The sequence below is a fragment of the Schistocerca americana genome, chromosome X (assembly GCF_021461395.2).
Source record: "Schistocerca americana isolate TAMUIC-IGC-003095 chromosome X, iqSchAmer2.1, whole genome shotgun sequence".
Taxonomy (NCBI): Eukaryota; Metazoa; Arthropoda; class Insecta; order Orthoptera; family Acrididae; genus Schistocerca; species Schistocerca americana.
Window position 1 is genome coordinate 204,976,368 of NC_060130.1, and position 22,540 is coordinate 204,998,907.

The 22,540-nt window shown below is 39.6% G+C and overlaps 1 protein-coding gene across 1 annotated transcript in view; it reads right to left on the reverse strand.

Annotated features, from left to right (window-relative positions):
• Positions 1 to 22,540, reverse strand: part of LOC124555920 (Down syndrome cell adhesion molecule-like protein Dscam2) — a 397,942-nt gene that overhangs the window by 135,751 nt on the left and 239,651 nt on the right. Inside the window, exons 10-15 of the mRNA XM_047129975.1 lie at positions 21,817 to 21,964; positions 13,813 to 13,961; positions 9,492 to 9,623; positions 8,180 to 8,477; positions 2,542 to 2,720; positions 2,271 to 2,420 (exon numbers count right to left, since the gene is read on the reverse strand). Coding sequence (XP_046985931.1) covers positions 2,271 to 2,420; positions 2,542 to 2,720; positions 8,180 to 8,477; positions 9,492 to 9,623; positions 13,813 to 13,961; positions 21,817 to 21,964 — 1,056 coding nt within the window. The remainder of the gene's footprint in view (positions 1 to 2,270; positions 2,421 to 2,541; positions 2,721 to 8,179; positions 8,478 to 9,491; positions 9,624 to 13,812; positions 13,962 to 21,816; positions 21,965 to 22,540) is intronic.

Here is a 22,540-nt window from a genome sequence, read left to right on the forward strand (position 1 = left end):
AGTCCGGGAACACTTTCAATTATTTATTGCACGAGAACTAAACATTGTACCAGAAACACCAAGAAATTAAGAATTCTGCAGCATAACACAACTCGATGTAGAGAAGCAGTGGTTACATGGCAGTAAAGTTGTAAAACTCTTTACCACCACACATAACTAATGCCAAATCAAAGGATAAGTTTAAACAGTCAATCAAACAACTGCTATTAGAAACCCCTTGATATTCAATCAGAGAATTTGTTTCAAATGAAAATAACTGAAGCAAACAGACATAGTACACTAAAAGAAAAATTTACACAAGTATAGAGAAAAAGAAAAAGTAAAATGTGTTAACTTCTTAACAGCATTGTTTTATCTAAAGATTTTGCTTTTCTATGGTATTATTGCTGTTAAATTTTTTTATGAATGTAAACAAAATGGGATCTAGAATATGTATGTGCTACATGAATGTATTATACTGTATATATAAAATGATGGACCCATAGCATACAATTATTGCAATTAAATGTTCTGTAATTTAGGTACATAGGTTATGAATGCTTCGTAAAATCTGTTCAGTTTAAAGTATCTAAAATTTTGTAACTATGATGTTAATTTCCAGAAATGTTCTGGTTAAAATTTATTAGTTATCTTAGCAAAACTATAGTTAGAATCAGTAAAAGTAATGTATTTTATTGGGAAACTGACAAAGCAAATATGTACTTGGACTTACTCCATAGATGTACATCATAAGTTGCTAAATAAATAAATAAACAGATGTCATACATACAGTAATTTGAAGAGAAACTCTGGAATTTTTTTTTACAAACATTCGATATGCAAACCCTGAGTGACCCAGCAGATGTCAATACAGTAATTGAATTCTTGCCATACCCGTCCCAGCATGGCATCATCGACTGTGACAGTTGCTTCCCATATTCTCTCCCGCAGATCTGCTACATCACATGGTACAGGCGGTACATACACAAGATCTTTAATGTGTCCCCACAGAAAAAAGTCAAATGGAGTGAGATCTGGTGATTGGGGAGGCCATTTCATGAAACAGCCGTCCCCTTCTGTAGCACGGCCAATCCATAGACGTGGCAGCTCCGTGTTCAAGTACCCACAAACTTCAGGATGAAAATGGGGTGGAGCCCCATCCTTCTGAAAGATGAACAGAGAGTTCAATTGCATTTGAGGCATCAGCCATTGCTGCAACATGTCCAAGTAGGAATATCCCATTATAGTGCCCTCAGCAAAGAAGAATGGCTCATACGATTTTTGACATGACAAGGCACAAAAAACATTCACCTTTGGGGAATCATGGTCAAATTCAATGCATTCATGTGGATTCTTTGTACCCCAGATTCGTCAGTTATGGCTGTTCACTTTCGCATTAGTGTGAAAAGTGGCTTTGTCATTAAAAATTAAACAATCAACGATGTCATCATTCAATTGTTGCAACTGCGAACAAAACTCAAAACATTTGTCTTTGTTGTCTTCATTGACAGCAGAAGAACTAGCCTCCAATTTGAATGTTTTCATAGATAGCTCCTGTTGCAGGACTTTCCACACTGTCATTGGAGCCATTTTGAGTTCATGGGAGACATGATGCACCAGTTTCTTTGGACTCCTTATGAATGTCTCTCGTACGCACTCCACATTTACTTCACTCGCACTGGTACGTCTGCTTCTCTTTGCCAGGCATAAGCAACCCGTCATAATGAACTTGTTGTGCCAGTGATAAATAGCCTTCCCTGTTGGTGGCTTCTTACTGTACTTGGTTCTAAACATCCGTTGAACAGCTGCAGCACACTTATTTTTGTGAAACTCCAAAACACAGAAAGCTTGCTCTATACCTGAAATTTCCACGTTTGTGACTAGCACTGACTATTGACAAATTACCAAACTACACTGTGGAAGTATGCATGAAAAAAACTTTCAGGGTTTCTCTTCAAAACGTCATATGTATGATATCTATACAATGTTTGGTTCTTGTGCAATAAATAACTGAAAGTGTTCCCGGACTTTATGTACACCCTGTATTTATCACTAAGAGCGCTGACAGAGTGCTATGCTTTGAATTGAAGATGAAAAGGAAGTGCAGAAATTTTATAACAGGCATCTTGCCCTGAATTCCTGTGAGGTGTAATTTGGCATTAAACATATGTTTGGTTGCTTAGCTTATAGCATAAATACAAAATCACATGAGAAGGAAATATTATAGAGTTTAATAAATAACTTGGACTACCATTTCCAAAACAAAGGTATTTTTTTCTTGCTAAGCTTACCTGGGGGCCATTCATTCATATTTTCATAATATACTTTATATCCTTGTATTAGCCCATTTTGTGAGAAGAGGGGTGGTGGCTGCCAAGTAAGGAATATTACTTGTGGTCCTTTAGCTGCACATTTAATGTCCAGAGGAGCAGCACTTGGTACTGAAAAAATGTCAGGCTCATGAACATATATACTAATAAGGAACCAAAGTACTGCAGAAATGTGACATTCTTTGCTTCCATATCTGTCTTGAAATATTGTTAAAATACTATGTTTACTCACCATCTTCTAGAGTCTGTGCTATTATCTCTGGTGACATTGGACCTGGGCCTTTTTCATTAAATGCTTGGACAACAACACCATATTTTCTGTACTTCTTAAGGCCACTAAGTACTGTGCTATATGGCCCAGATCCCTTTTCACTGACAGTTGTGTAAGTATAACTTGTCTGTCTGCTTGAACTGAAATACAAATGCACCAGATATAGATGTTGTAGTCTGTCATGAAAACATTACTGTGCGTTTTAAAATCTACCATGGAAAATTAATCTTCAGAATCTGCAAATTCAGTAACTGAAAGGTCCAGTACCTGGCTACTTCTGACAGTTACTGTAGACTGCAACTAAAAATATTAAATTTCTAGTGACTTCATACTGACATCCGAAATTAGTTTTGAAATGCTAAGATATAATTCCAGTGTTACTGAGTATAAGTAGATCAAATTATATTTAATACTTTTAGCATGTTATTGAAATGGGTCTTCAGAGCATTCCAGTAATAAATGAAACACTATAAACTGTCTCTCTTTGTGCAGTGAAACAAACAAAGGAGGGAAATTAGTATTTAACATCATGTTAATAAGGAAATCATTACAGATGTAGCACAAGCTTAGATTGGAGAGGTAAGAGGAATCACATAAACTGTGTATTTTTCGAAATAACAATCATGTAATTTGTCTTAAGAAATTTTAGGAAACCAGAAGAAACATAAATATGGATGTCCAAATGAGTATTTGAGCCTTGGTCCTCCTGAATGTGACTGCAGTCTCTTTAACAACTGAGCCATCTCACTCTGTTTTGTGCCATGGAATCACTTTAAGCTATATATGGTTGTGAACACAATAAAGTTTCCTGCAGCAACAGTCCATATTATTTGGAATAACCACCATTCACTCTGTCTGCTATACGGAACCATTTGGAGTTATTTTTACAATAGTCTATGTATGTATGAGAACTAATATCTTGGATGTGAGTATCTGCTTCTGTTTATTTCATTACAGTAATAAGCAATCCTGATGATCAGGAACTACAACATAATGTAAATGTAAAGTGATCATAACATCCTTCATATGCAGAAATATTTTCTACACCAAGAGTAAATTGACAAAAAAAGTGAAGAGCTCATAAGTGTCTTTATTGCATGTAAATATCAGTACCAGTATTAAGTTATGTTTTTGAAACTGGAAGTGTAGTGATAGAATGGACATAAGAGTGAAAAAAATTGCTTAAGTTAACTCTGATTTGACACACACACACACACACACACACACACACACACACACACACACGTCCTGTCTGGGGAAAGCCAGTTCAATGATCAGAGGAAGGCAATGGCATAGCACCTCTAACAGGACCATACCTAGTAAGGCACTATGGATTGATCACAACTTCACCTTTTTTATGAATAAATGTTGCACATTTATAGATTCCTAAATACTTTAAATTTAATTTAAAAATGAATTTATTAGTCTTTGAAATTATCCATGTTTCTAATGACCATACTTCATATTTCATAACAAAAGTAAAACTCTACATCTTTTGTGTTAAAAGTGCTATCAGTTTTTAATTACAAATCATTTACCACACACTGGATCCTTTGTGACCAAGAAATGAAGGTAATTTTTCTTTTAGTACAGATATTCCTATTCTTTTAAAATTGTTAAAGATTATTTATAAAAAGATCCACTTGCAATAAACAATGGAAAATCAGGGATGGAATAACAATATGAATTAGAATAGACTGCTACTCATTACATAGTGGAGCCATTGAGCAGAGGACAAGCACATATAAAAGTAAGCAATTGGGTGTTTTTTAGCTGTCGGACAAAGTCCTTCATCAGATGAAGCAATACACACACACTTTCATACTTGCTCTTGCACACACGACCACTGTTGTCTCCGGTGCCGTGGCCCCACTAGGGTGAGTAGTGATCTCAGCTGGGATGGGTAGTGGGGGTACTGAAAATGGATGAGGTGGAGAAGGGAAGGGGAGGGACAGCACAGCAGGATTGACGGAAGATGCTGTAATGCTGCTGTGGAAGTGTGACGGGATGCAATGGGGACAAGACTCTGCTGGGCGTAATATCATGAGGCTGTGCTAGGGAGCAGGGGGAGGGAGAGGGAGAGAAGCAGAGAGGAGGAAATGGACTATGCACGTGTGCTGGTGGGGCGGGGGGGGGGGGGGGGGGGGGAGGGGGGAGAAGACATGCGTGAGGTTGAAGTGTGAGCAGTAAAGAGGATAGAAGCAGGTGGAGAACAGGGACCAGCAAAGTTTGATACCAGAAGGATTATGGCAGTAAAGGATATGTTGCACAGGGAGTTCCCACCTACACATTGCAGGGACACTATTGTCAGTAGCAAGAATACAGATGTCACAGCCTGTGAAGCAGTTTTGGAAGTCCAGCACATCATGTTGTGCATCATGCCTGGCAAGTGGATGTTCCAGCTGTCTTGGCCACAGCTTGGTGGTGGCCATTCATGTGGACAGACAGCTTGTTTGTGATCATGCGCACATACAATGGCATACAGTAGTTGCAACTAAGTTGTTAGACTTCATGGTTGTTTTCAAAGATAGCCCTGCATTCAGCATCCACCCCAAGCACTTGACCTGGCAGGGCACCAGTAGATCTGCTGTGTGGCCCACTTGGAATAACATTTCACTATTTATGGACCTTATGATGATCTAACAAAGTGTGCATTTTTCTTGTCCACCATTGGTTCTCCTGTGTCTGAACCTGTAAAGGGACTTTTTCCAGATAAGTAACCAAATGAATTGCATTATACAGATGTAATGCATAAACTAGGTACACATTTTCAGGATAACCTTCCTGTGGTGGTAGCATGCCACTTATAAACATACTTTTAAACAATCTGGACAATCATATACTGAAAGAATTTCCTCCTTGCAAGACTTAGCCCACAACTGTCAGTTTACACATGGAAATACAAACTGTGCCCTGCCTTATGCAGATTCCACGGTCAGAGACATGTTGCTTGCTCACGCTCTGGACTCAGGGCTCTAGAATGACCTCCTCTGCCTGAGCAACTACTCATTAAATGGATGGTTATCAATGGTGCATGCATTTGCACAAGCTCAAAACTCCGCACAGGCATTTTCATGTGATGATCTGACATGTTTCGCATGAGTTTCCAGCATTCTTCCATAGCTGACGGTCATTGGTTGGGTCATCAAAGCCAGACACCGAGACTTTGGACCATACCTCAGGATGCCCGCCCCCCCCCCCCCCCCCCCCCTCTCCCACCACCTTCTGCTGGTTGTCCACCATCTAGACATCACGCTACACCTTGGGACCCAGGTTCCACTTCATCGGCTGGTCACTCACCACCATTATCTTAGGCGATGCCACAGAACCAGGACTCGCCTCCTCCTGGTGATCTGTCACTGCCCATCAAATCTTGCATCCAGTGCGTCATCCACAATGACAGGCTGTCTTATCATTTTTGATGCCTATTTTGCCACAAACAGGATAACAAAGCTGAAGCATGTTCACAAAAGCTGTGCCACACCAATCCTTCCAGTGTTACAGGCAACCTGGTGTTTCTATGTGACTCAGCCCCTCAGGCTTGGGAAACTGGTTCTTATACTGATGACCTTGAAAATGAAGTGTATCGTATTCAGATATGGAGTTCTAATGGTGATACCACTCTCAGTGTTTGTTCTGCTATATATTCTCTTACACATACTGTGGCTGATGGTAAAACTATTTGTTCTCCTGTTCTCAAATATTTTGGCAGTGCACTGTTCACAGATTTGAACATTGATGGACATATTGTTAAATTTCAAATAGATGTTGTGTCTTTCAAGTCTATTAATAACGTAGATGCTTAGGCTTTAATCACTTCCCCACAACTGTTTTCTTGTGGCACTCTCAAGAACTATGATAACCATGAAGTGGCACTTTGTGGTAGTTGTCATATTCACACACATTAGAGTTCAGTCAGCCTGATAGCACAGTTTCTTGTCATGCACTCACTTATGTCACTTAATATTTTGGGCCTTGATCTTTTCCAGTGTCTGAATTTCTGTGTCCACAATTCAAGTGCCCACATCCAGATCTCAGAGGTGGCTGATGGTGGTGCCCCACCATCTCCTTCCCCACCTGGACATAAGCCGCTGGCACCAGGGTATCAGCTCCTCTTCCACTTCAGTGAGCCCCTTCAGGATACAAATTGGATGGTTATTATGGATGCTTCCATAAGGTATATGTACATCATGCGACAGGACAAATGACAGATGTTCCCTAGCATCCAGGCACTTTGATGACTCTCCTCAGTGGACAGCTCTCCTTGTCTTGTCACTTTGCACAGCAGGATCCTTCATTGTCCAATGTAGCCAACTGCATAGACCTTCACCATGACACCTCAAATGGATGCAACTGCAGCTTTCTCTGTCCGCCTCCAGCTCCCACAAAGGGTCCTTCTCCTGTTGCTCTTCGAGCAGACACCTCTCTCCAACTCCACTCTCCTTCCAGGCTCTCTTCTTCATTCATTATGCAGTCATGGACATGTTCAAATATGATGGCTCCTTCCTGCCATTCTGTCTTACATCCACACTGACCATCTTACTGCGATGATTTGTACAACTGATTGGCACATACACACAACTTCACTGCCATGATATATGTCAGTGGTGGAGCCTGGTAATAGTTTTACACCAACTACAGTGCTCCATAGAAACCAGTGTACTCTTTTAATGGAATGGCTAACATTTTGCCCATTGAACTTGTTATGTAAATTTTTGTTGAATGGATGTAACATAGTACCTACAATGAGTGTATACTCCTGTTCTTTTATTGTTGGAACACTGAAATTTGGAGGATGTACCCATTTATTTTGTTGTTTTAGAACTTCAGGGGGATGTGATCTTCCCGTAGGGTAATTCCCATTGGCACACTTCTTACTGTATCCAATGGACTCATCAGATACATCTCTCAATTAGTGCTTGTTACATATGACAGAATGGAATTTGGTCCCATCTGCATTACCAGCAACACCCCTCAACCAACTGTGACAAGAGGTGGAAATAATGAGAAAGATTATCTACAAAGATGAAATCCAACATCTCCACAGGTATCTCTATGCACAATTGCAGGTCTACATTGCAGATATGTCCACACTGTAGCTACATATGTTTGTGTAAGATACTGAAACAATTTGGACAAGCTGTTCATTGATGTCTGAATCTGTGAGTATGAAGCTACATAACCTGCACAGCAACAGTTACATGGATAATACATGCTGCTATTGTTCACAGTATGAAATCAAAGAACAAAACTGGCAATTGTGAAATTCAGATACTTTTTAGTCAGAGGCTGGGTTAATAAGAGGTGTTGAAATTCAGTGACACTGTGTATTTTCAGAATTCAGAATCAATGTTCAGGGAATGTTCATCACTATCATATGAAAATGCTTTCAGCGTCTGGTGCACTACAGTTGGCAGTAGAAAATTTGTTAGAAGGTGGTCAGTCGGCTGAAACTACTTTGTAAATCTAATTTTATCTTATAATAGCAGCCTGAGGTGGTTTTGTGCCAAGGGTTCATTAATTATATGATATTAGTGTAAGTTACATATTATTGCATATAAATAAATTTACAATTCTAATAGCACACACTACACTTCACCTATGTTCTCTGTATCCAATGTAGTAGCCCAAAATGTTTCCATTCCACATGTGTTGCAGAGGAGGTGACCAGGCAACTCTTAGCTGGTCAGAGGCTACAGCTGTCACTGAGAGCCCCTGAGGCTCTCCAGCAGGTGCTTCTCCATCTGTTTGTAGCAAGACAGGCTCACTGTGCTCTCCCAGTCCCAGGTCATTCTCTGCCACTACCCTGAATTGGTACAGTGTTGCTGGCAAGAGCCCACTGACCTCTGCTGTCAGTTCTGAACCTGCTGCTACACTGTGCCAGTTGTCACCTGGTGCTGTGAACAAAAATAAAATGCTAAATTGGATTATGTTATATTATAGTGGAAGTGACTTTAAAAGTAAGTTTAACTGATAAAAATGTGAGAAAGTACAATACACTAGACCATCTATCAAGCTGTGGAGCTAAACATGAAAATATGGCAAACATTCTGTAACACACTAGAATCCAAACTTTCAAAAGCTGGATAAAATATTTCATAATTTAACGCATATTTGAAATGTACTCCAAATGTCATGAAATCAAATAGCTGATATTTTTATCTGTTTAACACATCATGTATCAATGACTGTCAACAAAAGATCTGACAAAGAAACTACAGTGTCTGCACCAAGAAGAGTATCTGCTATCAAATGCATGCTCTTAACCTAAGCAGAATACTATTATGCCCAATAGAAGGCAGTGAAAGGAAAATGCTAGTACTAAACAGCAGCTGCTTTCAACTGCATACACCTTTTGAAATCAACTAAGAACATAAATGCATGCATCTAACTCAATTATGTAGGAAGAGATTTTACAGCATGTCTTAAAACACATGAATGAGTATGTGTCAAGAGCATGCTCATATTATTCATTTTGATGCTAATATATATAACTAAATTCCAACTTTTTTGAGAAATAATGAAAGTAATATTATTCTTCCTTTTTGCTAGTCTACTGCTAGTAGAGAAAAGTTTACTCTGAACATGTTTGCTCCTTTCTTGAAATAAAAAATGAAATGATTGTATGGTGTTATAGTCTGGGAGACCCCATCTGGGGTTGTTTGGCTGCCTCATATCTGTCCTTTTTATTTGACACCACATTGGCAACTTGTGTGTCAATGATGATGGACTGATAATGCAAGCTCAAGATGTTTTCTGCAATAATTTACCTAAACATAATATTTACTATGCAAAACTGATTTCATACAATTTTCCATGCCGATTCTTGCCTATATGTTAACTACCCCAGATAAAAAAAGCACACGAAAAAATCATTTTATGTAGACTAATACAATATTTCAGTGGCTTACATGTATTTGGTTTATACTGAGCTATGTACTTCAGAACAGGACTTCTATCATCACTAGGAGCCAACCACGCAATCTTGACTGAGCGACTAGTTGTGTCAACCACGCGCACATCCTGTGGTTTACCTGGAGCATCTAATACAAGATAAATCACTTTATGACAGAAGTTATAAATAAGTAAATTAAAATAAATCAAAGTATCACAATGCTGTGTATACAATAAAATAAATCACTAAAAGCTCATTTTGTTCATATTAGCAGGAAAATGTGAGATAAAAATTATATATTGTCAAACTTTGCTAACATAATAAATATTGGTAAATGATTTCTTCCACCTTTCTTCTACCAAGTTGTAATGGAGTATAGGATATGATAACATAAATGAGTCTGATAAACATATAATAATCCAGCATTTTACCAGTTTTGCAACAGAAATCCAAACCTGAGCAAGTTGCTTTCAGGGTATCAAAACATACATTTACCCTCATCACCAGAGGACACATTTTCTTTGGTGTCACATTCTTCTGTATAATATATCATGATAATCTATTGCTTGCAGCCATGTAATATCTCAAATAACTAAGTAAATAGCCATTGTTGTCTACCAGTGCTGCAGCCAGAGAGACAACAGTGAGTCTGCATGGCATTCCCTCCCACCACCACACAGAGTCCAGAACCTAAACAGACCCAAAACACAGTCATGAACCTTTCCTCCAATAGCCTTAGCCCTGCATAAGTATCAGTCCTTTCCAAAGGCCTCACCTTTTGCCTCACCCCCAAATTCAATCATGAAGGACTTGTTAAAGACTTTCTCTTCTTCTCGCAGTCCCTACAGTGGGAACACTTTTTTTGACACCACCCATACCAATTAGACTCAACCAAAGACCAAAGTTGAACCCTGATTGACAAAGTTCACTCTTCCATCAAACCATGATCCACCTTCACTGTCCTCAAATCATTCTATTAACTTTCCAGAATTTCTTAACCTCGAACCTTGCCTCACCATCATTCCCCAAATCCCTCAACATGCAAACCACCCTTACATCCACAGAAAGATCTGCAATCCACCACCTAAAAACTGATTCCAGCCTTATAATCCTATCTGCTGACAAAGGTTCCACAACTGTTGTTCTGAACCACAAGGATTACCTGGCTGAAAGACTCCTCCAGCTGTCAGATTCATCCACCTACAAACCCTGACACAATGACCCCATTCCAGAAATCTAGCAGAATCTCCAGCCTCTACTTCAATCCTTAGTCTCATCCCATAGCCTCTCCCCAGAGCCCATCTCTCTCCTCAGCCCTACCATTTTCCACACTCCTACCTTCTACATGCTTCCTAAAGTCCATTAACCCAATCACCCAGGATACCCCACTGTGGTCGGTTACTGTGCCCCCACTGAGAGAATCTCTGAGCTCGTAGACCAATACTTTCAGCCTATTACCCACAAAAAACCTTCCTACACAAAACATACCAACCATTTCCTCCACTGACTCTCCACAGTTCCTGTCCCTTTACCACACAGGGACCTGCTCATCACTAATGATGCCACCTCTCTTTACACTAACATCCCTAAGGTCCATGGCCTTACTGCTACTGAACACTACCTTTCCCAATGCCAGTGGATTCCAGATCAACCACCTCCTTCCTAGTCACCATTACCAATTATATCCTCACTCACAATTACTTCTCCTTTGAAGGCATTACCTACAAACAAATCTGGTTTACGGCTGTGTGCACCCGCATGGCACCATCCTATGCCAACCTATTCATGAGCCATCTACAGGAATTTTTCCTAAACACGTAGAATCCCAAAGCCCTCACCTGGTTTAGATTCATTAATGACATCTTCGTGATCTGGATCAAGGGTGAGGATATCCTACCCATATTCCTTTAGAACATCAACATCTTCTCCCTCATTTGCTTTGCCTGGTCCTTCTCAATCCATCAAGTCATCTTCCTCAATGTTGACCTCCACCTCACAGAAGGCTATATCAGTACCTCTGTCCATAACAAACCAACCAACCAACCAACTAACCACCAGCAATACCTCCACTTTGACAGCTGCCACCAATTCCATACCAAGAAGTCCCATCCATACAGCCTAGCCACCCATGGCCATCACATCTGTAGTGGAGCAATCTCTCTCAAAATAAACCAAGGGTCTCACTGAGGTCTTTACGGATCATAATCCCCCCTCCCCCACCCCCCAACTTTGTACAAAAACAGATCTCCTGTGTCTTATCTTTCCAGTCACCCAACACCTCCCAAAGCCCCCCCCCCCCCAAATCCAGCCACAGAGGAGCATTCCCCTTGTGACTCACTACTACCCGGGACTGGAGCAACTGAATTATATTTTCCGCCAGGGCTTTGACTATCTCTCATCGTGGCCTGAAAAGAGAAATGTCCTGCCCACTGTCCTTTCTACTCCTCCCACAGTGGTATTCCACTGCCCACCGAATCTATTCAATATTCTTGTCCATTCCTACATAACTCCTGCTCCCAGCCCCTTGCCTCATGGCTCACATACCTGTAATAGAACTAGATGCAAGACCTGTCCCATACATCCTCCCACAACCACCTACTCCAGTCCTGTCACAAGCATCACCTATCCCATGAAAGGCAGGGTTATCTGTGAAATCAGTCATATGATCTACAAGCTAAGCTGCAACCACTGTGGTGCAATCTATGTGGACATGACAGCTAACAAGCTGTCTGTCAGCATGAATGGCCACCAACAAATTGCGGCCAAGAAACAACTGCAATACCCTGTTGCTGAGCACGCCACCCAACACAACGTCCTTCATTTCAATGGCAGCTTCACAAGCTGTGCCATGTGGATCCTTCCCACTCCCACCAGCTTTTACGAATTGTGCAGGTGGGAACACTCCCAGCAATATATCCTATGTTCCCGTAACCATCCTGGTCTCAAGCTTCATTAGTCATTGTCCTTACCCATCTAGCCCCTTCCCTGTTCCCATTCCAGCACTACAGCACTACTCTACCAACACACCCAGTCTTTTTACTTCTTTCTTTTTCTGCTAGCCCTGCTCCCTATCCCCCACTCTCCACCTAACCTCCCGACTGCACCTAGCTGCCCCACTCTCCACCTCATCCCTGCATGCTCCCAGCAGCACTTCACCATCCCCCACCGCTTCCTTGCTACTCCTCCCCCTCCCTGCCTCAGCCTCCTCCTTACTTAAACCCTGCATCTCCCATAATGTCCTGCTACTCGCAGTCTGGCTCCAGATGCCAGAGAGTGTGGCCATGTGTGTGTGCACTGCGTTTCTGTGTGTGCTTGTGTGTATGTTGTCTACCTTTGACAAAGGGCTTGTTGGCCAAAAGCAATTGTGTGACAGTCTTTTTGTTATGCCTTTTTGTGACTCTGCATTTTCACTATATGGTGCGTAGCAACTATCCTTTTCATCATATTGTTACATTCCATCCTGGATTTTCCATTGTTTGAACTGATTGTTGCATCCATTACATATCTATTCCATTATTACCTCTCACCTTCACCTGAAAGTGTAAACTCAAGTGAGAGTCCCATAGATTTCTTATGTATATATACATTTAATGTGTACACCCCTGTAGCATGGAAACTCTGCACCCCTTTACATGTTTAGGGATGATTATTGTACCTCATTTTCTTTTTAGAGATGCAAATTGTATGTAAATGTGACCTCCACCTAATAATGCTGGGATCAAAATCTTTTACTTCATGTTCTCCGTGTATGGATATAAATTGTATGTAGCTGTCTCATGTAACATATGGATTATATTTGCCTATCCTGAGAGAGTGAACTCTTTATGAATGCCCATTTCAGCTTTGTTAGTGGGGAGAGGTATCTGGCCCAGAGACAATAGCTAGATGATCACGTACATTTGTCCAACTCTGTATATTTGTGTTATCTCCCCTCGAAATATTGCTTTCAGCATTCTAGTATGTTAATTTGTTGTTAAACTCCCAGTAGTAAATAAATTTCATTCCAGTAAATGGACCATTTGTTTGCCAATGAATTAAAATTGTTTTCTCTCCTTCCATACCCAAAGTGCCTACCTCTTAACAGTCAGCTAATATGAAATTTGCTAGCAGTAGAGGTGAGGAGTGAGCTATTTCCCATTGTGGCACACATACTAACGCATATATGTGTTACATATACCTATGAATGAATTACTACAACAATTTCTTATTAATACTTAAAATATATACCAATTAACATTAGGTAATATGTTCTGTAGCTGTTTGATTTAAAACTTTAATAATAGACCCACATTAATGTTAACACTAAAGATTAACAACAACAAAAAATTAAATCTCACCCTGAACTTGAAGGTGAACTGTGCGCTCAGCCCTTCCATATTTATTCTGAGCAATACAGATAAATATTCCGCTGTCGCCTTTATCTGTACTTGAGATGTGAAGTTCAGATAGAAACCCTCCTTTCACCACACTTTCCTTCACTTCATACCTGCAGAAATATTCTATATGAATGCTAGGTCCAGTAAAAGATAAGTCACGAATAAGAAAAACCAGTGCACTAACACTAACTAGAAATCTGAAACATAGACAACTGTCAACAGTAAAAGACATGTATTGTAAGATATTACAAAATAATCAATGTTTGTAGGTAGTAAGATTAAACAATTCAATTTCACTTTGAGTAAAAACAATTTCAAGTACTAGTCATGAAGCAACGAATATTGGTAGCTTATACAGGGCTATTACAAATGATTGAAGCGATTTCATACATTCACTGTAGCTCCATTCATTGGCATATGGTCACGACACACTACAGATACGTAGAAAAACTCATAAAGTTTTGTTCGGCTGAAGCCGCACTTCAGGTTTCTGCCGCCAGAGCGCTCGAGAGCGCAGTGAGACAGGAGCTGAGAAAGCGTATGTCGTGCTTGAAATGCACTCACATCAGTCAGTCATAACAGTGCAACGACACTTCAGGACGAAGTTCAACAAAGATCCACCAACTGCTAACTCCATTCGGCGATGGTATGCACAATTTAAAGCTTCTGGATGCCTCTGTAAGGGGAAATAACGGGTCGGCCTGCAGTGAGCGAAGAAACGGTTGAACGCGTGCGGGCAAGTTTCATGCGTAGCCGCGGAAGTCGACGAATAAAGCGAGCAGGGAGCTAAACGTACCACAGCCAACGGTTTGGAAAATCTTATGGAAAAGGCTAAAGCAGAAGCATTTCTTAAACAGCAGATTGGAAAACCGATGGATCGGTCGTGGTGGAGATCATGATCAACCATTCATGTCATGGCCTCCACGCCCTCCCGACTTCACCCCATGCGATTTCTTTCTGTGGGGTTATGTGAAAGATTTAGTGTTTCAACCTCCTCTACCAAGAAACGTGCCAGAGCTGCAAGCTCACATCAACGATGCTTTCGAACTCATTGATGGGGACATGCTGCGCCCAGTGTGGGAGGAACTTGATTATCGGCTTGATGTCTGCCGAATCACTAAAGGGGCACATATCGAACATTTTTGAATGCCTAAAAAACTTTTTGAGTTTTTGTATGTGTGTGCAAAGCATTTTGAAAATATCTCAAATAATAAAGTTATTGTAGAGCTGTGAAATTGCTTCAATCATTTGTAATAACCCTGTATATTGACACTACAAAGATCCTCAAGTTTTGACTCTTATATGCAAGTAATGAATATGTAGTGACAATTTGAAGTTTGAGCCAGACTGGAACTCCAACATGGATTTCCTGCTTACAACAAGCAACATGGATTTCCTGCTTATCATAAGTAGTCACTTCCAGGCCTGACTCAAACTTTCACTGGTATTGATATTTCTGCCAATGATCTTTGAACACTGCTCAGGGTATGTAGGAATACACCACTGGGGGAATGGAGTTGGTGGAGGACCATGGCTAATCCTGCCATGAGGAAAAAGTATTAAATGAAGTAAATATACTGAAATGAAATGATTTGAGTGATGGGAATGAAAATCAGTGGAATGTTTCCAGAATGAGATTTTCACTCTGCAGCGGAGTGTGTGCTGATCAAAATCAGTGGAATCTTGTCATACAGCTATGCTGAACCTGCAATGTAAGGAATGTACCATAAAAGAACCTCTAGTGTTTGGAAATCAAAAGTGGAAATATCAGTTACAATGAAACTTTGAGTCAATATTGCTCGCAATATGCAGGAAAATCCAGATTAGATTCCCAGTCTGGCACAAAATTTCAAATTGTCACTACATATTTGTTACATCATTAGTTCACCTCATTTCAACAGTGTGAACTGATATCATATCATATCATATCATATCACTGTATCTTCCTTGATTTAACCCCACTGATATCTGCTCAGCAAAGAAAATTTTTAAAGCTATGATAAAAATTGAACTGAAGCACATTCATAACAATTTAAAACGTTTTACTGTTCTATTTTTCTAACAAAGTGCAAGGCAGGATATAACAGGTGCTGCTCTTAGGAATGACGTGTACCAAATCTTATGTGCCAAAGTGTTGTGATTGGTATGTCACTTTTTCAGTGTGCAAACAGATACCATTACCACATGAAACTTATATAGGGTGTTCCTGTGATGATGATATAATCTTTTAGGAATACTAGAGAAGAGAAAGTCTATCAGTTTGTGATGGGGAAATGGGGAACAACTGAGTCAAAAGCTCTAACTGAAAATGAGAACATTTTAAATTTACCATTGGCCTGGTGATGATTATAAAAATCCCAATAAAATTATTTTGTAATACTTTTATTTATCAACTTGCACTACATGCTACATTCACAACATTTTTTCCACATCATCAAAATTCTGTCACACTCAGCTGAACAACATCAGTGTTGTTCAAAGTATGTCACAGGTAGTGAGAATGCTTGCAGCTCCTCTACAGTTTAGGCAAGCATATTATATACAAGACTTTTCACATGACCCCACGTGAAGAAATCAGGTACGGTCAGGTTAGGTGAAAGAGCCGACCACAAAACAGCACCTCGCCCTCCAATTCACTTTTTCATGGAACATCAATGGATATTCATGACAAACATGTGCAAAGTACACTTGGGCTCCATCATATTGGAACCATCAAGATCAAGTGGAATACTGTTACTGTACACACTAGTCTCACATTTGTTGACTAAGACACAGAAAGCTTGCTAAGTTCCACAAACCATCTCTCTGATCTAAGGTGATAAACAACATAACTGAGCTGTGCTTACATACTGAAAATTCACAAATATGGCCACCAAGCCCCTGCTAAACAATAAATACATTTCTAATAAACAGTTATTGATACAAATGTTAATGTTTATTAATTTTCTTTTACTATTCAGTTCACTTAAACTATACACTCCCTCTAACAGCCAGCATCCATATCAAACCAATGACCTACTGGCAGAAGTTTGAAAAAATCAGTCTGTTCACAGTTACAGCTGGTTACATGGTATTCAATGCTAAATCTTTTGGTCATCAAAATATGACATAGTTCCTTACTTCACAATGAGCAATTCACCCCAAGCATAGGCTGTGCAGTATGCCACTTGGTGTTACAACTAGTGGGAAGAGCTGCAATTTTCAGTTTAGTAAATAAAATCCCCCAGTAAAAACATCTGAACTGGATATTCATGATTATGCCCACTTTATACCATCTGCAGTCATACTGTTCTTTGTTTAACTACATGACTGAGCACTTTCTATAATTTTCAGAGCAATGGGGGACACATTCTCCCTGCATGAAAGCTAGATTTCTACTCCTGAAGAATTAGTCCAGGCAATAAACCTGCTGTATACAGAACATGGGACCACACTCTTTTCTCATTGGTTGAGACAAACTACAGCCAATAAGTGTTGTTGCTACCCTTGCATACCTATGTACGTCTCCTGCTTAACCACTGATAAGCTTACAATTAATTTTAACTTTCTGCCAAACTATGCCCTCTAAGAAAGACATAAAAACTTTAAACAGCAATATCTTTACATTTCTGAAGAGCTAAAGTAAAGATGTTACTTCCTAGATATAAATATCAACTGTATTACAAAAGGCCTTTCATAGAAATAGTGTTATCTACTATCTAATTACATAACATAAGGCACACTCTCATACATATTCAATTATCTACAATTTAAAGATTCATTCTTCATGTACATTATTCATTAACTTCAACATCCATTCTGACAAAATAACAAATGTTTATTGTTAACAAAACTAACTTTAAATGTTCCAAAATATTTGCAATAGCATATGATGTAGTTTGTTGTTATAAGCTGTTTTATGAATAACTGACAATAAATTGTTTAGCTATCTCACTTTCACCATAAGTATACAATGTCATATTAGTTTACAAAGAAGCTATTCTTCATGCAAGAATGAAAATTTTGAATCTTAAGTAAAGATATATACCTCAGCACCCATTAAAATTATCAACTTATGAACTGAATGGGGACCTATTATGATTTGAAAGCATTGGATAAAGTTTTGTCGGAATCCATTTACTGGAATGGACAAAAGTAATTAACAGGTCAGTACATATGCGCATGGCAAGGGAATTAATTTGCTCCCAAGCTACACTTCCAATTCACCTACAGAAAGGTGATTAATACTGCCTGTTAACAAATGATTAATATCACTATCCTACACCATGTAGTGGTCTGTGGCAAGACACAAGCATTTAATGAAAACAATCCACTTGAGCCCAAGTCCACAGTAAGTATTCTGTGAATAGTCTCTGATTTATTTGCAGGTTATCAAAGAAGATAACACTCTGAGGGGATGCTGAGAACAGTAGTTTCACATTAAACACAACTAACTGCAGATGCTACTTTGTGGTGAGCGATTTTTGGGTTGCGGTGGAGGAGGGGCTCTGCCACATGATTGGCATCCAAGGTACTCACCTCACTGCGCTGCCCCTGGGGTGAGAGTGACTCTTGCAGCATAAGCATCTCGAACCCTGGATGTTGCTCATACCAGATCCCTCACCCTTGGGTTTGGAACACAGGGTATGTGACTGCTACGGTTCTGGCTGATGTGATGGAATAAGGTTGTCTGGCAGCACGGATCAGCTGCTCCATTGGTAGCATTAACATCATTGTCCTCTTGGGAAAGCATCTCTGTGTTATGGATATTAGGTGTGGCTGTAGACAGAGAGGCCCCCACTTTGGTCCTAGTGCTTGACACAGTGTCCTCAAAGCACCCCAGAGAATGTACGATCCCCTTTTCCATTGAGGCTTTAGGCTAAGTGGCAATTGCATCAGTTGAGTGTTTATCCTTGCCTGAAGTGCTATCTGAGGTGCAAATGTCTGCTCTCCCCACTATCTAGACTAAGTGGTGGTTGGTGAGTTTAGTGATGCTGTACCAACTGGCACCCACACTATCAGTGGGTGCAGTTACCTCAGAAATGACCTATGGTCCTGTGATATAAATATGTTCGCCTGTTGGTATGGCAGGGGCAGTGGCATATTTGACAACTTTAGCCACAACTGATTTTGTTGCCATAGATGAATGCCATCATGGGTCGCAGCTATGTATATCTGGTGCTGCGGGAGGCTTCTGGAGTGCAAACATTGAAGGAATGGTATTTCCAAAAACTCATATTCAAACCAGAGTGCCACAGTAAAACAGGTAGTGGAAACAGAGTGGAATTGCTTTAATTCCAGATGCAGATGATGGAGCAGCATCTTGCATTAATGCCTGTGAAATACTTCTTGTATTCACTGGACTGGTACACACACAGTTTCATGAAGTTAATAGACTGGGGAAGGGTGTAAAATATGGCAAGATGCTACTCTGTAGGCACAATGCTGAATGCATTCACCATATGCCCTACGTACTTTACTACTTCTTCAAATAATTTGCAGCATTAAGGCTAACTCAATAGATGACTCGTACATTGCCTTGATCATCTCCTGCTTGAATGTCTGGATCTTTCACTCTGTCCTGGCGATTTTTTTTTTTTTTTTTTTTTTTTTTTTTTTTTTTTTTTTTTTTTTTTTTAAAAAGGTGGAAACATGACGTGCTGAATGCCATTTCTTCTGTAAAGTCCTCAGTGATGGTAGAATGCACATTAATAAGATAGGTGTATAGGTAAAACTGGATGATTAATCTACCCTCAGCAACCACATGGATCTCAGAAAAGTGTTAGTGAAATCTAAATCAAGTCATTCCCACAGTTCTGTAGGGCTGATCATAGTGAGAATATGGCTCATGGTACAGGTTGATGTTCTGTGCACATGGTGCAGCTGTGGACTAGCAGTTTGCTTTCTGCTGTTATGCCTTGTCAGTCCACATGTTGTCAGGCAAGGTTTATGATCGAGGTAATTCCCCTGTGATTTCTGTGCAGCAACATGAGAACCTGGGGTATCAGGTCTTTGGGAATGACTACACTGAGTTGATCACAACTGATGCTGAGGAGAATGACTCCGCCCACTGCTGAGAGCTGGTTCTGTTGTCTTAAAAATGTCCATAACCGAGTATGTTATGGTGCTCTTCCTGACCAATCCTTCTGGTCATGTTTGATGATGACCTGCAATAGCAGGCTGCTGGTGCAGGTGTCACAGACTGTGTATTTATTGAAAAACTGTCTATAGTGTCTTGCAGGTACTTATCCAACTGACAAAATTGGTAAATGTGACAGGACATCTGTGTTAGCAAGATCCTAGTGAGCTTATAGTAGATGTCATATTGATATGAATTTACAAATAAGCTCAAATGTTGTAGCCTCTGAGCTATCTTTTTGAAGTAGCTTGAAAAAGGACAGAACACATTTACTAGGAATATATACCCTGTGATGAGCTGAAATATATGTACACATATATGAATAGTTCTGCTAAGCCGGTATTAAGGTCGTTGATCCAGGGGCTATTGGCTGCTCAAAACTCTTGACATTTCTGTATGTAAGAACTGTACCCAGACCCTATTGCAAGGTGACATCCAAAATCACCAGACCATACATGTGGTACATCATTGCAGCAAAATTTGTTGTGAGGAAATAACGTTGGCAGCTTGCAGGATAAATTTTGCATGGTAACATACTTAGTGCTGTATCCTGCTACTAATGCACTTGAGTGTGTGTGTGCCAAGTGTAGTGTCACCATGCGCGTGGCCTTAAAGCAACCGCTAACTGTATCAGTGTGCGCTGGCCCTAGAGTCCGCCTGTAGGAAGTGTGCACGCAGCATGATTTCTTCCTTGCTATCTACTGGTGGCTTGTGCCTATATATGAGTGAAGCAGCGCTGACTCACTCTCACTATGTTCTTTAGTTTTTACTGCTCATATCAGTTGTTCTGTGTATCACTTATGTTGTACCTTCTATATGATTCTTTTGTCTTGTTATGTGTGGAGTTATGAGAGGCTTATTTCTATTACTGTTCAGAGGTTTAGGAACACCCTTCACCATTTGTTCTCATTGATGTTGAGAAGGAGTCAGATATAATCAAAGGATGGACACCACATTTGGATATCTCAAAGTACATGAAGAAACTCCCTGTCCAATCCAGCCAATAAAGAAACTGGAAGTCACACCACATAATGCAGCATTGCTTCAGTTTAGAAGCAGCTACAATGGAGCATTTGAGCAAGCTTTGTTACTTCTTACAGCAAATAAAAGGTGAGTTAACAACTTGAGAGAAGGTGAATTCAATCTCCTGTCTGCTTGATATGAAGGCACAGTAATTCCTTTACAACAGTATGTCTTGAAGTTTTTTTATTCATTAAAGTAAGTTTTTTAGTATTAGGCATATAACTATTTGAATTTAAGTGTTCTGATTACTTTACAGGCGATCTTAAAATACCTACTGAGAAGTACAGGACTTGAAAAGATTTTGCCATAGTGAAGTGCAAGTGTATTTCGATCATTTGCGGCATTAGTCCCAACCATTGAAAAAGAACGGAATATTTCACAATGTATTGTTAGTAGATTGCATTAGATAATTTGTTATAATGAGAATTTAAATAAGTGTAAAGTCCTTGTAATCTTGTAGCTACATGGAATATGTTATGGACTTCTCATATTTTTCCTCTGTATGAGTTGTATTCATGATAAAAATGCATTTTATAGTTAAACTTTAATCAGATATGTATAATTTCAGCAGTACTGTTCCTCTGGTACACGTTATGACCTAAAACAAAAATAAAGAATATAACTTGCAAAACTAAAATTTTATGAGTCTTGAAACTTTAAATTTTGTCCCCTGAAAAAAATGAGAGTTGTGACTTACCAGGTTTTTCACCTGGACTCTTCATATTTTTGTCTAGCCCCTGTATATGCACATTTCATTACAATAAGAATTTATAGTTATGTCCTAAATCTAGTTCAGTGCTACATTATAACTACTAATTTTTCACCTTGGATTCAAATGAGCTGGCAGCCTAATTCCTTCCCGTAGCCACTCAATAATCATAGGGGTGTCACCTCTGGCTTCACATTGCAGTATCTGGGAGGCACCTTTTCGTATACTTGCTTGAGCAGATCTTACTTCGAATTGAGGTGGAACTGCATAGAGTAAAAAGAAATTACCTTTCACGACAAAATCTAATTAAGTCTAATGTCATTTATTCTCTTCTGAAAACTCAGAAATAAACTGAAGCACATAAACAATGAGTACAAAAATATAGACAGTCTATGAACTGATGACTTTGTTTGTTACAATATTAAATTTATCACATGTATACTTTGAACTTTCTTAGACTAAAAATAGGAGTGATTTTCATAGAGAAGGTCAAAGCAAGAACCTGCAAGAGTGTGCTGAAATGTAATGCCTCTGAATTTCTTTTTAAATGAGACAAACATTATTCACAATCTACATCTTTATTCTTCATGTCAACATGTTTATTTCTCATCATAGGCACCCTAGTGATGAACACATTTCTGAATGTTTGACTTTGTTAGTGGAGCCACAACCTCACCTCTGCTTGTACCACTTCATCACTGTGAAAGAAAAGTCCACCAAGGTCTTCTTTGAGTTTTGAAAACAGATGAATATTTGGTTCAGCCAAGTAGGGACTGTATGGAGGACGATACATGACAGTGAGCCCAAGGAGTCAGATTGTTGCAGATTTCACAGGGCTC